Consider the following 17,620-nt stretch of genomic DNA (forward strand, 5'->3'; position numbering starts at 1 on the left):
ACCTCATTAGGCTACAGTGGATCCCATTCAAACCCATCATGCTCTGTAAAATGTCACATTGAAGGTTGTTTGTTTGTTTGTTTGTTTGTTTGGGTGGCTTCTATGCTAACTAAAGAAGAGTCCTGCTGGATGAAACCAAAGCATCCTGTTTCCTGTTTAGTACAACATACAATGGCTAAACAAATGCCTATGGGAAGCTCACAAGCAGGATATGAGCTCACTCCTGCTGTTGTTCCCAGCAGCTGGTATTCAGAGGCATGTTACCTCCGAACCTGGAGGTAGTATATAGCCATAATCTCCATGTTGGATGCATAACATTTGATTTAACACCAGGACCCTCTGTGCATCAAGCTTATCACTGCAAATACCGTATTTTCCCGTGTATAACACACCCCCATGCATAAAATGCCCCCTATTTTGGGGGACTCCAAATTGAGAAAATGGGGAAAGATTGTATCTGTGTATAAGACGACTCACAATTTTGAACATAATTTTTAAACCTAGTCTTATACACGGGAAAGTACAGTAGATGCATTACTTCAAATTACCGTATTTTCCCCTCTATTACACGCAGATTTTTTCTCCTAAAAAGTAAGGGGAAATGTCTGTGCGTGTTATTGAGCGAATGTGTGGTCCCTGGAGCTGACAAGCGCAAGTGAAGGCAAAAATCAGGCAAATATCAAATCGTCCGGAGAAGGGAAGCCTTGAAAGGAGGAAGCTGCTGCTTTCCTGCATTCTGCCTCAGGGTCTTACTGCCCACCCGCTTCTGTTTCCTTACTGTGTTTGCTCAAACAGAACAAAGAGCAGAGAAAACCCCTCCCCTCCAGGCAAGCAGAGTGGAAAGCAGAGCGTCCTTCCTTCTAATTCCTCTCCGTGCGTCTGGGACTCGCAGGCAACATGCAGGTTGGGGGGGGGAGAGAGAGAGCTGGCTGGCTTGTGGGGGCGGGGGACTTTTGCCTTCCTTTCCTCCCTCCGGTAAAACCCCTCTCCTGCATTCTTAGCCAGCTGCTTCTCTGCACACCCCTCTCGGTGCTCCTTGTCCCTTCTATGTTTTTCCTTCCCTCCCTACTTAAAACGTGGTTCCAATCACGGATCCACATGGATCCTCAGGATCTTTGCATTGAGTCACCCCGAATTCACCATCAGATCACATAGCAATGATCTGATGCAAAAACAGGGCTGCAATGGTGCAAAAACATGGTTACAAAGCACGGATCCACATGGATCCTCAGGATCTTTGCATTGGGTCACCCCAAATTCACCATCAGATCACATAGCAATGATCTGATGCAAAAACAGGGCTGCAATGGTGCAAAAACGTGGTTACAAAGCACGGATCCACATGGATCCTCAGGATCTTTGCATTGGGTCACCCCAAATTCACCATCAGATCACATAGCAATGATCTGATGCAAAAACAGGGCTGCAATGGTGCAAAAACGTGGTTACAAAGCATGGATCCACATGGATCCTCAGGATCTTTGCATTGGGTCACCCCAAATTCACCATCAGATCACATAGCATGTCCATGGCTACAGCCTGCACCAAAAAAATCACGCACCCACTGTTGCCTGGGGCTGCAATGGTGCAAAAACGTGGTTACAAAGCATGGATCCACATGGATCCTCAGGATCTTTGCATTGGGCTACCCCAAACTCACCGTCAAATCACATGTCTGTGGCCGCAGCATGAAGCACAAAAATGATACATCCACTGTTTCATTCACATTTTTTCTTTCTTGTTTTCCTCCTCTAAAAACTATGTGCGTGTTATGGTCAGGTGCGTGTTATCGAGCTTTTTTCTTCTTTTTCTTTTTCTTCTTTTTCTTCTTTTTCTTGTAAGCAATAGCAAAAATGGTTAGCTGAGAATCCCAGTTGAATAGATTGCTCGTTCAGAGTTACTGTACACGTTACCAGTTTATGAAATGCCCAAACAGTAAAAGCTCTTTGAGAATTATGAAGTCATTTCACTAGTACAAGTTGTACATTTAAACGAATTATATCCAATCAGGTTTGACAGACAAAAACTGCTGTTACAGGAACAAAACTGGCAGGCTCCACAAATGCTGATACCTACTTTTTGCTCAGAAATAAGTGGAGTGGAGAAGAGACTTTTGCAGCGCCAGCCAAGGACAGCTCTATTCCCATGTATTTCAGTTCAGGCCACATTGAACGGAATTAATTAATACAAGTTGATTAGGATTCACTTAGAATTTATTTCTAAGGTAGAATAATAGATTCCACAATTGAAATTTTAGAATCATGTGATAAAAGAACCTGAAAGGTACCTTATATTAGAAAATGTATTTCTACTACAATGCCCCGACCCTCCTCATATGTGGGTGTGGGTGTAATTTTTTAAAATTAGTTTTCAACAAAATATAAACAAAACAAGAAGTTTCCCCCAATCCCACCCTCCACGTGCCAGAACAGAAGATTAATGTATAAGATTTTGCCATAAGTCCATGGGCGAAGTTGGTGGAGGCCTGTCATCAGGGTGTTCATTTGAGTATTTTATAAAGGGTACCAAACTTCAATAAAACCATCCACCTCAGATGTATTGTTCAAGGCATGTTAGTTTTTGTTAGTTTCTCAGATAAGGCAATTGTCCATATGTTTTGTCTCCATTGCGCAATGTGTAGATGTTCAAGTCCTTTCCAATTCTGTGCTATAAGTAGTTGTGTTGCTATCAGAAAAATAATAATAAGTATATTAAAGTAAGTTGATCTTTCTTAAAAATTGTTAATAAACCCAGACTTGGATTACACTATACATTCTGTTTTGTAATATTGCTTCAGCGAATAGTTTTACTGAATAGTTCCCAGAATAGTTGTACTGGTTCACATGTCCAGCACATACGGATTATTGTGCCAGTTGCCCTATATCCTCTCCAGCATGCTAGTGAAGATGTTAAGCAAACGTAACTATGTCTTAAGGGTGTTAGATGCCATCTATAAATTAGCTTAAATTAGTTTTCTGCTATGCAGGTTGATACTGATTTTAAAGGAATTTTGTCTGTTTTCCAAAGTTGTTTAGTAGCAGAACGTTGCCCCAATGGCAATATCATGCGATATTTTATACAATATTGACAGAATTATATAGAATGTTCAGTCGTATTTAGAAATAATTTTTCAAAAAGGAGTCAGTGACTTGAGTGCTTTGAATTTAACTGCTGGGTTTGAAAAAAAGTACAATTTAATGTATAAGTAGCCAATTCACATTGCACCCTCCATGTTTTCCATGATTTGCTCTGCTGTGAGAGTTATCATTTTCATAGAGATTAACCAATCTGTATAAGCCTTTGGCTTTCCATTTCACATCATATTTGCTGCCTTGGCGCAGCCATGGCCTGATACTGGGGGCCATAATCACCAGGTATATATTATCAATAAGTTTATATAACTGTTGTTATTTCGAATGTTTAATTCTTCATAGATTTTTCCTTCCATTCTCTAAAAAGCTGGGGCATGTGTGTGTGTGTGTTACAGTTATCTCAACATACAGTAGGTTTCCATGGTGATACATCGGTTGTCTCATACTGTTCAAGGTGGCCCCTGGTGTGGGCTAATAAATATGGGTGTTTAGCATCCAGAGAGCACGGTGCTCCTAAAATTCTCCTGGCAGAGCTTCTCAAAGGTGTTTTGCATTTCTCGCCTCTTCAAGGCACAGTATTATATAACAAGCTGTAATGTACACACTTTTTCTATATGTATGAGGCAGAGTTGTTAGTTATGCCTCAAAGCAGTATTTCTTCTTATCCTCCTCCTTTCTTTCACATTAAAGTTAAACGACCCTATCACAAGCCAGCCTGAAAACAGTTATGTGGCAAATGAAATGCTTAAGAGGTCTAAAGCAATATGGGGTGTTAATTGGCCTTATGTACATAATATACGGGGACGCGGGTGGCGCTGTGGGTTAAACCACAGAGCCTAGGATTTGCCGATCAGAAGGTCAGCGGTTCGAATCCCTGCGACAGGGTGAGCTCCCATTGCTCGGTCCCTGCTCCTGCCAACCTAGCAGTTTGAAAGCACGTCAAAGTGCAAGTAGATAAATAGGTACCGCTCCAGCGGGAAGGTAAACGCTGTTTACGTGCGCTGCTCTGGTTCGCCAGAAGAGGCTTAGTCATGCTGGCCACATGACCCGGAAGCTGTACCAATAAAGCGGCCAATAAAGCGAGTTGAGCACTGCAACCCCAGAGTCGGTCACGACTGGACCTAATGGTCAGGGGTTCCTTTACCTTTTTACATCATATACGTATGCATATTGTGACAGGCTTGCTGTGTGAGTTCATGGCTGCATTAAAACAGCACTTTATTCTGTTTTCCAGACCTTTTCTTACCTGTGAATGTTTGCATTTTATGTGACCTTTCACACACTTAAAAGCCACTTCTAGAAATCTAGTGGAAGTTTAGTGCTAATTCCACTCTACATGATGAAATTTGGGTTAGCCTCCCAGCATACAGTTCTTTCCTGCCATGATATGGCAGTAGGTGGCTCAAAAAGCCACAATTCCATAATGCAACAGGTACTGCTGTATAAAAGGACTGTGCAAAATCAGGACAGAACCGCTAGCATTATATTCAGGAAAACGTAATGCAGTAAACCCTTGCGTGTCGGAATGCAGACTGTTCTAAACCTTTTTAATAGTCTTCATTCTTGTTTTCTAGGTAAATTGGATTTCACTCATGGCCAAAGTACGCATGATGCTCAGTCATGTGGACTTTGTCCTGGTCTTCCCTTCCACCTCCACCCCCCAAAGTCACTACAAAGGTTGCCAAGTAAAGCAGAAGACTAACCCAGAGTGCAAGCATGGGAGTTTCTTAACCCTTCCCCATCACGCTGCCTTACTCTTAAAATCCCATGCCACTGCTTTTTTTCGTTTTACCTGACAAGTAAAATGATACACGTATTGGAAAAGGCTGGTCTCAAGCTCCCTGGCTTTGTTGTTTTATTTATTTATTTATATAAAGCATGTATTATTCTCTCCCCGCCCCCCGCTTATCTTCGAGCCCTAAAAGGCCTCGGTCCTGTATACCTGAAGAAGCGTCTCCACCCTCATTGTTCAGCCCAGACACTGAGGTCCAGTGCCAAGGGCCTTCTGGCGGTTCCGTCACTGCGAGAAGTGAGGTTACAGGGAACCAGGCAGAGGGCCTTCTCGGTTGTGGCTCCTGCCCTGTGGAATGCCCTCCCATCAGATGTCAAGGAAATAAGCAACTATCCTACTTTTAAAAGACATCTGAAGGCAGCCCTGTTTAGGGAAGTTTTTAATGTTTAATGCTGTATTGTGTTTTTAATATTCAATTGGGAGCTGCCCAGAGGGCTGGGGAAACCCAGCCAGATGGGCGGGGTATAAATAATAAATTATTATTATTATTCGCAACAACCCAGTGAGGTAGATTAAGCTAAGAGATGTTAACAGGCCCAAAAGTTGCCAGTGGCTTTGAGAGGTGAGTGGAGATGTGAATCTTGATGGTCTTGGTGCTAGTCCAGCAATTCAATCCACTCCACTCCACTGGCTGTCCCAGTGAGTAGTGAAAACTACAAAACATAAGGAGGAATTAGGCAAGGCGTAGTTTGGGCTAGGGGGAGAATATTTGATTCTGCAGAATATGGCTTTGTAAGCAGGTGTCCTGCTGCAAGCAGGCTTCAGGATTGAGGAGATTCAGAAGGGACTGCATCCAGCATTCATGCAAGAGCTGCTGCATCAGGATGTTACAGGATGTTGATGTTGTTCATTAAAATAATAGTAACTGATGTATCTTTGCATCTAAAAATGATCTAGTATAGTGCAGACTTAAACGTGGTAAACACCATTGAATTTAATGGGACTTACTCCCAGGTGAGCATAGAATTTCATACTAAGCTACTAATGAAAAGTTCATGGTTTGAAACTTGCCTAGGCAAGCCACAGTTTTTCTGTCTGAAAAATAGGGGATAATGCAACGGTCTTAGCATACCAAGATTGTTGAAAGGAACGGATAATGCCCGTGAAACACTATACAAACATTAAGTATTACATACTTTTCCTATGCTGTTTCATAATTCATCTATTCAAATATGTGTGTATCTCTCATGGCTGTTTTACCATTAATAATGGAAAACGAGTAAGGAGTATTCCTTTGGTTTCAAACGTTAGGTTTTTAAAAATATATATATATTAAAAGATTGTGTATGTTATAAAAGGGGGTCAGAGACTTGAAAAGAGAAATGAAAAGAAATTATTGTCAATAAAAGTGCAGAAGAAGGCTGCTATAGAGAAACTGCACACAAACAATAACCTGCTGCAAAGGAAGTGAAAAGCTTTTTAGCTGCATAGCAACAACTTAACATTCATTCTGCATGCCAGATATTTCTCTGGTTTGGTTACAGATTAAGCAGATTCTGCCTGGAAATAAAACACCTGTGTTGCTATGTGAGGAACATAATGTTTGACAAAGCATCACCGGGCAAATATATTATTTATTGTTATTTATTTATGATTTAACCATGAGCAGTGTATCTGAAAAGACAAATGAGGAGTGAACTTTACATATTTCTTGAGTGTTCTAAAGTGTTTCAGTGATGATGATGATGATGATGATGATGATGATGGAGAAGGAGTGTTGGAATACTTCTCATCATTCTCTCAGTAATGGAAAAGCAGTGGCCGTAGATAGACAAAGTTTCAGCTAATTTGTATACAGCAAGACTTTTACCAATAGGCTTTGCTCATAGGATAACCAACATTTGTTTGGTAAGTCCTTGCAGAAGTCACTAGACACCGAAGCTAAAATATTTATAAATATGTATAGGGCAATAGCATATATCTTTCCTAATCACACATTCAAAATAAAATGTACTAGAATTTCAAGAACTTTGCTAGTGACTATTGTTTGGGTTTCTATGGAAACAGATGCTGAATTGCTACCCACATGGTAGCAAACAATCACTATAAAAGGAACTGTTACAAATATACTGGATTGATGAAGCTTTTAGTTTAAATCCTTTATCCAAACATCTGCACTAAGCTGAAATGCAAATGACTGGAGTTAGTGCTTCTCAATGACTCCAAACATGAAGATATTTCAGTACATGCATTTTCTTGAATCCATCCCTCACCCTCCCAGTCTCTAATCTTTGGAAATATTCCTCATTGTTCTGGAGAGGGATGCACAAGTATTAACTAAGAGAAAAAGTCAGATTTATTCTCAGAATTGATGTATGTTATCCGTCTAGGTTTCAGAAGGAGATACTATATGTTGCTTTTAAGCATAGGACATTGCTTGGGGAATCCATAGTACAAAATACTGCGGCTTGCAGTTGGCCTAGCCAAATATCACCTATTTTGAAAAACTTCACTACCTAAAAATTAATTTCTGAGCTGAGAAAAGTACTGATTTTTACCTTGGAAGTCCTAAAATTAATTATTTTTCTGTTGAGATTTGTGTACCACCCTTCATGAAAAATATTAACTGGTCAGTTTACAAAAACAAAGTACTATAGAAACATAATACGGGGTATGTTTTAATGTTTGTTTAACGTTACATCATTAACTTCATAAAATGACTTAAACCATCAGCTTCTAGATATATTGTATATGTTACCTTAAATTAACGATCTTGGATAAGAATAGGTAGGTAGTTATATCTGAGTGTTCAAAGTAATGTCAGTTAAGGTATTGCTGTTTTGTAATTCAAAACTCTTCAAACAGATACATTTTAATAACTTCTTGGTTTTGTTCATTTCAGAATCTTTGGTACAAGGTTCAAATACTTATTCAAAACAACAGAACTGTGAACAACAAATGCTGAACAAAAACCCATATGTAGTATGATTACTTCATTCAGAAAAAAAATTCTTTTGCAGGATTTTGAGCTAAACAATGAACTGAAGATGAATGTTCTAAATCTGCTAGAAGAAGTTTTGAGAGATCCTGACCTTTTGCCACAAGAAAGAAAAGCTACAGCAAACATCTTGAGGTAAAGCAGTTGAATTAGTTTAATCATAAAGTATTGTTAGGCATTTGTGGGTGCCAGAGTCCTCTAACTACCTGGGTCTAGTAGATGTTAGAGTTTAACCAAGGCTTGGGGGTTAAACTGGATGCCAGAGTTCTAATCACTGGACCCAGTTTCCTGTGTTCAGGAGTCTGGGGTGGCATTCAACAATATTGTAAGAAATGAAGAAATTGTACTCTGCATTATCCACACAGCGCTTATTTTCAAGGAATCACAAAAAGAATCACAATGCAATCACCTTTGCAATAAAAATGTGCTCATGTCTTTCAAGAGTTAAAAATTAAATCTGTTTTTCTCCTAAGGCTAGGAGATTTTGACAAAATACAGGCTTATATCCACTGATTCTCTGTGATAAAAGTTTTCCAGAGTTTGTTTCAAAAGTATAAAATATCCTTGTTACTGAAATGTCACTAGCCACAGAGATACACATTTTTATATGAAATATTCTGCCACCTATTTTAGAGCACTCTCTCAGGAGGATCAAGATGACACCCATTTAAAAATTGAGGATATAATGCAGATGGTGAGTTAATCTACGTAAGCTTATGTCAGATTTATTCATATTTATATAAATTGGGGTAAATGAAATCACTAGAAATGGTGTTTGGCTGCTTGCTTGTTGCAGCTTTTATAGCAAATTAATTACCATCCCTTTTGTATTTGCACTTGACCACTCCCTGTTCAAATTGTTCAACAACATTTGTTTGAAACAGGTGAAAGGATAGCTGTTAGCTGTTCACAGGCTTAGTTGGAAGTTATGCAAAACACAGGCCTTCCATTTGAATATATACAGTGGAGGTCTTTTAGAATGGGACACATCTGTGAATGGGCCTCCTAGCTCATTATGCAAATTATTGCATTATGAGTGACACTGCAAATTACAGTGTCTATTTGCAAGTTAAAACACAAACAAGAGTGTATTAGAAAAGAAGACTTATGTGCTGCCACAAACCGCAGAAAGATTATTTACATGAGGGAAGCATGAAATGAATTTGAATTTGAACCACAGAATAGCTTGGGAAAACAGATAGCTTTGCAGTTATAGTACTTGCTAATCAAGGTGCAAATTGTTGCAATAGTGACAGCAAACTTAATTCAGTGTTCAAAGCTTACTGGTTTTGCCCTAAGTGTGTGGATACTAAATTTATCCACCCACATTATGCACCCATGCTTTTAAGTGGGCTTTGCTCTACTCGTTATTTTGCAAGCCCTGCACAATTATAAGTCCCCTACTCTTTGTGCATCTGAATATTTTAGTCTTTGTTAATGCACCAATGCTATGAAGGTACAATAAAGAATCCAAATGACACAGCCCCATCACAAATGGCTTGTTCATATGGTTTACATTTTGAAGAAGAAAACATATTAATGGATAACCAATGTAGGGAATGAGAAAGAGAAATGTTAAGGGTTCTCCAAGAAGAGTTTCATTTACAAGAACCATGGGCCTTCTTTGCCCAGATGGATGGCATAGAGAGAGACCTTGCTCCTCCTTCTCAATCACTATGCCTCTTTTGATATCATCGGCAGTAGTATTCTCCTGGCCCAACTCTGTGGGCATGGGTATTGGGGCAGCATTTTTCTGTAGTTACATTGCATGTCAAGGCCCCCCAAGCCACCCCAAAGAGAATAAAAACACAAGGACACAAAATTTTATGTTAATGTTAATGGGCAAAATTTAGGCCACAACTTTATTGGTTACAGAATGTGAGCGGTATTGGCTTAGGCATTGGCATCAACATACTGTATCGGACTCCTGCCCGCCTTGCAGGAAGATTGGTAAGGGTAAATTCCAAATGTTCTTGAAGTGCGGGAACTCTTAATTTTTGCTGAATTGCACCTGAAGTTTCTATTCCTCTTCCATAGAAGAGACCTCTGTTCTGTTAGTACCTTTCCTCTTACTCAGGTTGTTTCCATAAATGAAGAACTGGGCAGTGAAATTGGGCATGAAACAAACTAGAAGAATTGAAATGGCTGTTTTTGTGTGCTTCCTTGTTTACAGTTAGAGTGTCCAAAACCAGAGTGCTTTGAAACTTTATCGGCTATGGAACTCGCTGAACAAATCACTCTCCTAGATCACATTGTTTTCAGGAGCATACCCTATGAGTAAGTAGCTTTCTGATCGTTATTATCAAGTGAAAATATTTTGTAAGTGAAGTTGCAAACTGATTCACATTAGTGACAGGCCTATAAAAAGAATTTGAATGCATAACAGATAGAGCTGTGTTTAGTGCTGCTTAAAAACTATCATAGCATAATAAATGGACTATGAAAGACTTTAATCAAAGTGTTCATTAGCAGCACATGTCTATTGCACTTCATTGTGAGCAGAATGCAGTTCACTTCCTGAATAGACTTACTTACACACACACACACACACACACACACACACACACACACACAGTAGGCTTGAGAACAGGAGCAGTGAATATTGAGCTTATCAAATACATACCCTTTCAGCTTCCTAAATTAGCCAACTCCTTTTAACCCAAGGGATGGTGCTTTAAAATGAAAAGGGGCTTTTAAAAATCCTATACATCTCTGGTTATTTAGCAGTGTGGGATAAAAATTGTATACAGTGGTACCTCGGGTTAAGTACTTAATTCATTCCGGAGGTCCGTTCTTAACCTGAAACTGTTCTTAACCTGAAGCACCACTTTAGCTAATGGGGCCTCCCGCTGCAGCCGCGCCACCGGAGCACGATTTCTGTTCTCATCCTGAAGCAAAGTTCTTAACCTGAAGCACTATTTCTGGGTTATGGAGTCTGTAACCTGAAGCGTATGTAACCTAAGGTACCACTGTATATGACAAACAATATGACTCACACCTTTTTCCATGTGTATATTTATTGAATGTTGTAACTCGCCCTGGGACCTTGAGTGAAGGGTAATAAATTAAAACAATGCCATGGCCAAAAGCAACAACTTTGGAGATGCCATAGAGAATGCCTCCTCTTGGTCACCCCCCCCCAAAAAAAGAACTTCTGAGGGACTGGAACTACCAAGAAAGCCCCCTGTGCTGATGTTAACACCTTGAGATGGTCGGGGGGGGGGAGCAGGTCTTTCAGGTATGGTAACACACTCCAGTGGGTTCCATCTGCATTAAACACAATAAAACCAAGTACAACACACTGAGGTCCTTGGAGGAAGCGTAAGATAAAATTATTATTTTTTAAATGGTTTATAAGTTAATAATATAAATAAATACAATTAACAATATTCTGGTCTGCCATTTCTGATGACAGTTTCTTCTTTTGTTCTCTTCTTTCTGATTTTTCCAGAGAGTTCCTTGGACAGGGTTGGATGAAACTGGATAAAAATGAAAGAACACCGTATATAATGAAAACCAGTCAACACTTTAATGATGTAAGTTGATATAAATGCTTTACCTTCCAGACTCTTCATGACTAACTATAGAAAAAACCACCAGAGCATTCCATTTTCCTAACCTGCTAGCCAGCAATTGCATAGTTGCAGTTGACTGAAATCTTCAAACACTAGCAGAAGAAATTAAACTATACCCTTGTTTAATAATAACAAAATAATACCAATCTTGTTTCACATTCCTTAGTTTATTGATTTCTGCTTAGATTACATCCCTTGATTCACAACTGAGAGCCCACTGCCAAGGGCAACTTGCTGTAAAGTGAAGATTGTTCTGCCTTTGCCATCTTCCTTAATTCACTTTTTCTTGTGCCATTGCCATTTATGCAATATATGCTTTCTTAGTGTTAAATGCTAAAAAAACATCATTGTAATTCCCATCATTGTAATTCCATTTATACTGTTAATAGCATGCTGTAAATAGGAATATTCTAAGAACTGCTTCTTTGACCTAGATGAGCAACCTTGTGGCTTCCCAAATTATGAATTATGCTGACGTTGGTTCACGTGCTAATGCAATTGAGAAATGGGTAGCGGTGGCAGACATCTGCCGATGTTTGCACAACTATAATGGTGTGCTTGAAATCACATCAGCCTTGAACAGAAGTGCAATCTACAGACTGAAGAAAACCTGGGCTAAGGTTTCTAAACAGGCGAGTAATCACAAAATGTGTTATCTGTGTAATGGGTATTGTCACTAGAAATATTATAAGTAAATGGTTTGCAGTGGTTCAGAATGATGTAACCACATCACTAGAAAATCAGTACTTTAACCATCAAGAACAGGACCAACCTTATCATGGGGCCACAGGGAGCATTACATTCTCATAATCCAGCACTAGAACCCCACAGTGTTTGTCTTGCATTTGAACGCGTTTCAGCAGAATTTTCTTAACCTGAGTAGTATCATATTCCATTTTGCTATAAGGAGTGAACCTTCTAATTTGTTTTCTTTGTAGGCTAAAGCCCTTATGGATAAACTTCAGAAGACTGTATCATCTGAGGGAAGATTTAAGAATCTCAGAGAAACACTCAAGAAGTATGTTTCAAATTATTACATTTTGCTGTGAATAGTGGATAGTTACTAAGATAATACTTCAGCTAGCTATCTTCTATGGGAGTAAAACTGAACAATTAAGAAATCATCTTTTTAATACAGGCTTCATGGAATTCAATTCCAATGTTTTGTTGAACATACTCCAAAGTCATCATGTATAGATTTTTATAGTATCTCTGGGTAGTGCCAGAGCATATAAACCTATTATTCTGTATATAATGTGTCCTAATAGAATTGTAGAAACTTTTCCAATAAATGTATGGCCACGTTAATTTTAAAAAACTTCTGGGAATATCCAACAACCTGGATAGCCAACCTGGTGCCCTCCATATGTTGTTGGACCACAAGTCTCATCCTCCCTGACAATTGGTCATGCTGGCTAGAGCTGATGGGAGTTTCAGTCCAACAATATCTGAGGGGTCGTGTGGGCTGTCCCTGACCTATATAATATCTCCATAGCTCTGAGATTCATATGAAGAGTTCAAAGAAGGGTAGCTTCTATGCAATTATTTGGTAGTCATGATTTTGGGGAACAATCTACCAGCACTTCTGTCATGCTATCTCCATTCACTTTGATGGAGTTTCCCTTGCAGCCCCACTATAAAGTGAGTGGATGTTGGGCTGAGCAATACTTGACCATTTATGCAAGTGCTAACATGCTTGTTGAATACATAGAGTTGATTCTGAGTAAGCTGAACTGAGAGTTGACCCATTGAAATAAATAGACCTAAATTACTTATATTCATTAATTTCAATGGGTCTATTCTGAGCAAGACTAGCAATAATCAGCAGAGTTCACAACAGACTTACAGCACAGTCCTATAACATTTCGATTCAGAGGTAAGTCCCACAGTGTTGAATGGGGCTTACTCCAAGGTAGAAATATGTATGTATACCGTATTTTTCGCTCCATAGGACGCACTTTTTCCCCTCTTAAAAACTAAGGGGGAAAGTCTGTGCGTCCTATGGAGCGAATGCAGGGGGGAGGCAGGCAGGAAAAGCCCCCAAGAGCCGCACACAAGTTCGCACGTGTCTTGCGGGCTTTTCCCCAGGAGGGAGAAGGGACCGCCGCTCCCCAACCTGTTCTGGGGGCTGGGGTCGGGGGAAGCTCGGGCTCCCCCCGCCCCCAGCCCCGCAAGCTCTGGGAGTGGAGGCAAGGCTACCTGAAACCCCCTGAGCGCAGCAGCAGTTCACGCTGCGCTCAAGGGGCTTCAGGCAGCTATCCGCATGCCTTCGGAGCGCAGCGGGAGTTCTCGCTGCACTCAGAAGGCTTGCAGATAGCCGCCTGCCTGGAGAGCGGGAGGGGTCAGTGCACACCGATCCCTCTTGCTCTCCAGGCTTCGCTTTGCTGGAGAGGCTGCATAGTTTTCCCTCTCTGCGCAGCAGCCATTCAGCGAAGCGGGAGGAGAAATGGTAGGGGCTCCGTTTCGCCTGCCGCTTCGCTGAAGGGGCGCTGAGCAGAGAGGGGGAGAATTTTTTTCCCCTGTTCTCCCCCTCCTATGGTCCGGTGCATCCTATAGAGCGAAAACTATGGTACTTTACAGTCTCATTTCACTATTGCAGGTAGGCATGTTCAGTTTTATTATTTTCCTGAGTGATGCACACTATCCCCAACCTGTTCATATCTCAAGATCCAGAAACACTTTCTTTGCAGGTTTTGAAGACATAGATAGCAGTTGCACTTTTCTTCTACACATTCAGGCATTCACTTACTGCTTCTTTGCAATTTATGTAAGATTTAGCTATTTAACAAAATATGTCAGATACGGAATGTATGAGAGTAATTATAGCTCAGTTATAATTGCTTACATGAATTCAGGTTCAATCAGCTCAAAGTCATCTTAAGACTATAGTCCCATGCATACATATCAGGGAGGTGAAATAAATCCCAGTAGGCACAATAGACTGTGATTCCAGATTGGGCTGTATGTCATTCAAAAAACTCAGGAGTTTATAGTGAAAAGGTTAGAATGACCCATGTACAAGACATAAGAGTAAAACCTAAAATTTCTTACCGTGCAGTTGTAATCCGCCTTCAGTGCCATATCTCGGGATGTACTTGACAGACCTGGCATTTATTGAAGAAGGAACACCCAACTTTACTGAAGAAGGCCTTGTCAATTTTTCCAAAATGCGAATGGTAATACTTCTCTCTACATTTTGGTTTCAGTTTACAAGGACTTACTATGGACCATATATTGACTGCATTTCAAGGTGTATTATAGGTAGAAATGAGAACGAAATTGTTTATTATTGTATGCAGGGTCAATGTTCTATCACCACCTGCTGGTGAATTTTGGAGTGCCCATAATCCAGTTTATATGTATGTACACACATTTTCCCGTTTGTACAAGAGTAAGTTCAAGATGATCAGCTGCGTCAGCTGTTTTGCATTCAGTGAAATATATAGATAATGTACAGAACCTAGAACTTTACTTCCTTAACCAGCATTACTTGCCTATGAGGAGCATGTATGTGTTTTCCGGCAATCAGAAATGAACAGAAGGGCATAATCAAGTTATTTATTTATTTCATAAAATGCACATATATATATTTCTTTGTCATGCACAAACAGCATGCTTTGAGAAGAGGGCAGTTTTCAGGAGATAATTAAACTGCAATAGATGCCTTTACAGTTGGTTGATTAATAAATGAAATATTAGGTGGATTTGTGTAAATGAGGGAAAGGTCAATATGGCCCAAGTGAGGTTGAAATTGTAATTCGGAAGAAGATACATGTAAAAGTCTCCTGAAACGCCATTTGTTGCAGGATAGAATATTTTAAATTCCAGTGAAGTCAGTGGCTTGGATCAAAGTTGCTCCTCCATTCACAACTTCCCCTAAACATAACACACACACACACACACCGCCTTTTCACACACCATTCAAGCACTGGGAGCAGGGGTTTTTTAATAGCATGCAGGGTGCTGCAGAGGAAAAAAGGAGGCAAGAAAAAAACCATTACAGTGGTACCTCTCGTTACGAACTTAATTTGTTCCGGAGATCCGTTCTTAACCTGAGGTACCACTTTAGCTAATGGGCCCTCCCGCTGCCGCCACGCGATTTCTGTTCTCATCCTGAGGTAAAGTTCTTAACCCAAGGTACTAATTCTGGGCTAGCGGAGTCTGTAACCCAACATACCACTGTACATGGTAATAAACTCTGTTTATTCATGAAAGGAAAGTTGGGATCCAAGCTAGTATGTATGAAATTAAACAAGAGACTCTTCTTTTATATTTGTTTCTTTAACAGATATCACATATTATCAGGGAGATACGACAGTTCCAACAGACTTCCTATCGCATAGAATACCAACAAAAGGTATTGTACTTTCATCTGTCCTCTTGCACCAATATAAAGTTTCTGTGGTGCTCTAGGTGTACAACCACATTTTTCATTTAGTGGAAAAGGAGATGTTTATGACTCATCGTTAAATCTAAAATACTGGCTAGATCATTTGTTTTCCTTGAATGGCACAATAAGTTCTGTTCAGGAAGGGTGCAATGGGAACAGTGATCTGATATGTGCTATTTACAGGGACAGCAAGCTAGCCCTAGGTTTATAATTGCAGAGTCTCCAATAAATTGCATTATCTGTGGAATTCCACATTTTTTACTTTTGCTAAAGACTTACATTTGTGAAATAATGTGGATTAGGGATGGGAGACTGAAAGATTGTTTGAGATCTACTTGGGTATTTGCAGTACAGTACCGTATTTTTCGTCCCATAGGATGCTCCGTCCCATAGGACGCACCTAGTTTTTTGGGGGGGAAATAAAGGAAATTTCCCCCCCTTTATTTCCCCCCCAAAACCAGGTCGGGGAAACCAAACCAGGTCGAGGAACAGCGGGATGGCGGCGCTGCGCCTCCTTGCTGTCCCCCGAGCTTGTGGGGCTGGCCAATGTCTGTCCAGCAGGCGGGGTGCTCTGCTTCAGGGCGGCCCTCACACCGGGCGGCAGGCTGCTATCCGCAGTGTAGGGAGCCCTGCGGGAACTCCTGCAGGGCTGCCTAGCCTGTGGATGTGTTCCCGAAGCGCCGGGCGCTGTGCTTTCAGCACACCCGGCGCTCCCGGAAGCAGGCTGCTATCTGCAGCCTAGACAGCCGTGCGGGAACTCCCGCAAGGCTGCCTAAGCTGCAGATGTGTTCCTGAAGCCTGGAGAGCGAGAGGGGTCGGTGCGCACCGACCCCTCTCGCTCTCCAAGCTTCAGCGAAAGCCTGCATTCGCCCCATAGGACGCACCCAGATTTCCCCTTCATTTTTGGAGGGGGGAAAGTGCATCCTATAGGGCGAAAAATACGGTAATTTGTGTTGTAAACCGCTTTGAGATTTGGTTATTTAAAATATAAAGCAGTATAGAAATGAATTTAATAATAATACAGGCAATCCTCGTTTTGCACGGGGGTTCCTTTTCCTTTCTTCTAGGTCACTCAGTACTTACTTGACAAGAGTCTCATCATAGATGAAGATACTTTGTATGAACTATCCCTAAAAATTGAACCTAGGCTGCCTGCCTGAAAAAAATATCAGTGCTGTCCTTCAGCCTACAGAGAACTTTAGAGTAATGGGGAAATTATGCATGATGTGCCCCCCTACAGAATGCAAGGGGGAAAGCTGGAAGAAATTCAAATTCCCTTTTCGATTGAGGGACTCAGAGCCTCACAGAGATTCCTTTTTGGGCACAGAGAAGCAGTTGCTGGAAGTAAAAGACCAAACGCCAGAGATGTTGATTAAACAGCTGTTGTTTTGCAAACGTGACAGTTTAGTGAAACAGAGACCTAATGAAGAAGAAAGGAAATGGCTGTAATAACCACACTGAATGAGGCAATAATGGGGCAAAGTTAAGTATGGATAACACATTCCATTAGACTTCAATGAATGAGGAAATACAAGTGTAAAGCAAGAGGCTTTGCCTACCCTTATTTGGATACAATGCAGGATCCACAAAGAGCATGCAAGGAACTACATATTTTGATCCAGTTTGCAATTCATCGTGTCCGTTGTAAAGTAATATTTTAATCCGTAGATGATAATATCTAAGAGCATCATCAACTGCATTTGTTATTTAAACCATTCATTCAAAGTATCTTATTTGTCAATAAATCCTGGTATCTCCTTTCCCCAAAAGGCTGGGGAGCAGAGATGCAGCATATTAAAAGCTACCTTAATATTGTACATACATTTTTCTTTC

General features: G+C 40.5%; 2 protein-coding genes across 7 annotated transcripts in view; one reads left to right on the forward strand and one right to left on the reverse strand.

Moving 5' to 3' along the window:
• RASGRF2 (Ras protein specific guanine nucleotide releasing factor 2) overlaps window positions 1–17,591 on the forward strand; it is an 89,234-nt gene extending 71,643 nt beyond the window's left edge. For all 3 annotated transcript variants that reach the window (XM_053409212.1, XM_053409210.1, XM_053409211.1), the window contains exons 19-27: window positions 7,845–7,957; window positions 8,456–8,516; window positions 9,996–10,099; window positions 11,274–11,358; window positions 11,832–12,029; window positions 12,336–12,415; window positions 14,456–14,573; window positions 15,686–15,754; window positions 16,855–17,591. In XM_053409212.1, the coding sequence (XP_053265187.1) occupies window positions 7,845–7,957; window positions 8,456–8,516; window positions 9,996–10,099; window positions 11,274–11,358; window positions 11,832–12,029; window positions 12,336–12,415; window positions 14,456–14,573; window positions 15,686–15,754; window positions 16,855–16,947 (921 nt within the window). In that variant the 3' untranslated portion in view covers window positions 16,948–17,591. The remainder of the gene's footprint in view (window positions 1–7,844; window positions 7,958–8,455; window positions 8,517–9,995; window positions 10,100–11,273; window positions 11,359–11,831; window positions 12,030–12,335; window positions 12,416–14,455; window positions 14,574–15,685; window positions 15,755–16,854) is intronic.
• LOC128423744 (uncharacterized) overlaps window positions 10,093–17,620 on the reverse strand; it is a 47,826-nt gene continuing 40,298 nt past the window's right edge. For all 4 annotated transcript variants that reach the window (XR_008332827.1, XR_008332826.1, XM_053409242.1 and 1 more), the window contains one exon: window positions 10,093–11,301. Coding sequence is in view for 1 of the 4 variants with exons in the window: in XM_053409242.1 (XP_053265217.1) it covers window positions 11,174–11,301 (128 nt within the window). In the remaining 3 variants the exon portion in view is untranslated. The remainder of the gene's footprint in view (window positions 11,302–17,620) is intronic.

Source organism: Podarcis raffonei, chromosome 11, assembly GCF_027172205.1.
Source record: "Podarcis raffonei isolate rPodRaf1 chromosome 11, rPodRaf1.pri, whole genome shotgun sequence".
In the NCBI taxonomy this organism is placed as follows: Eukaryota; Metazoa; Chordata; class Lepidosauria; order Squamata; family Lacertidae; genus Podarcis; species Podarcis raffonei.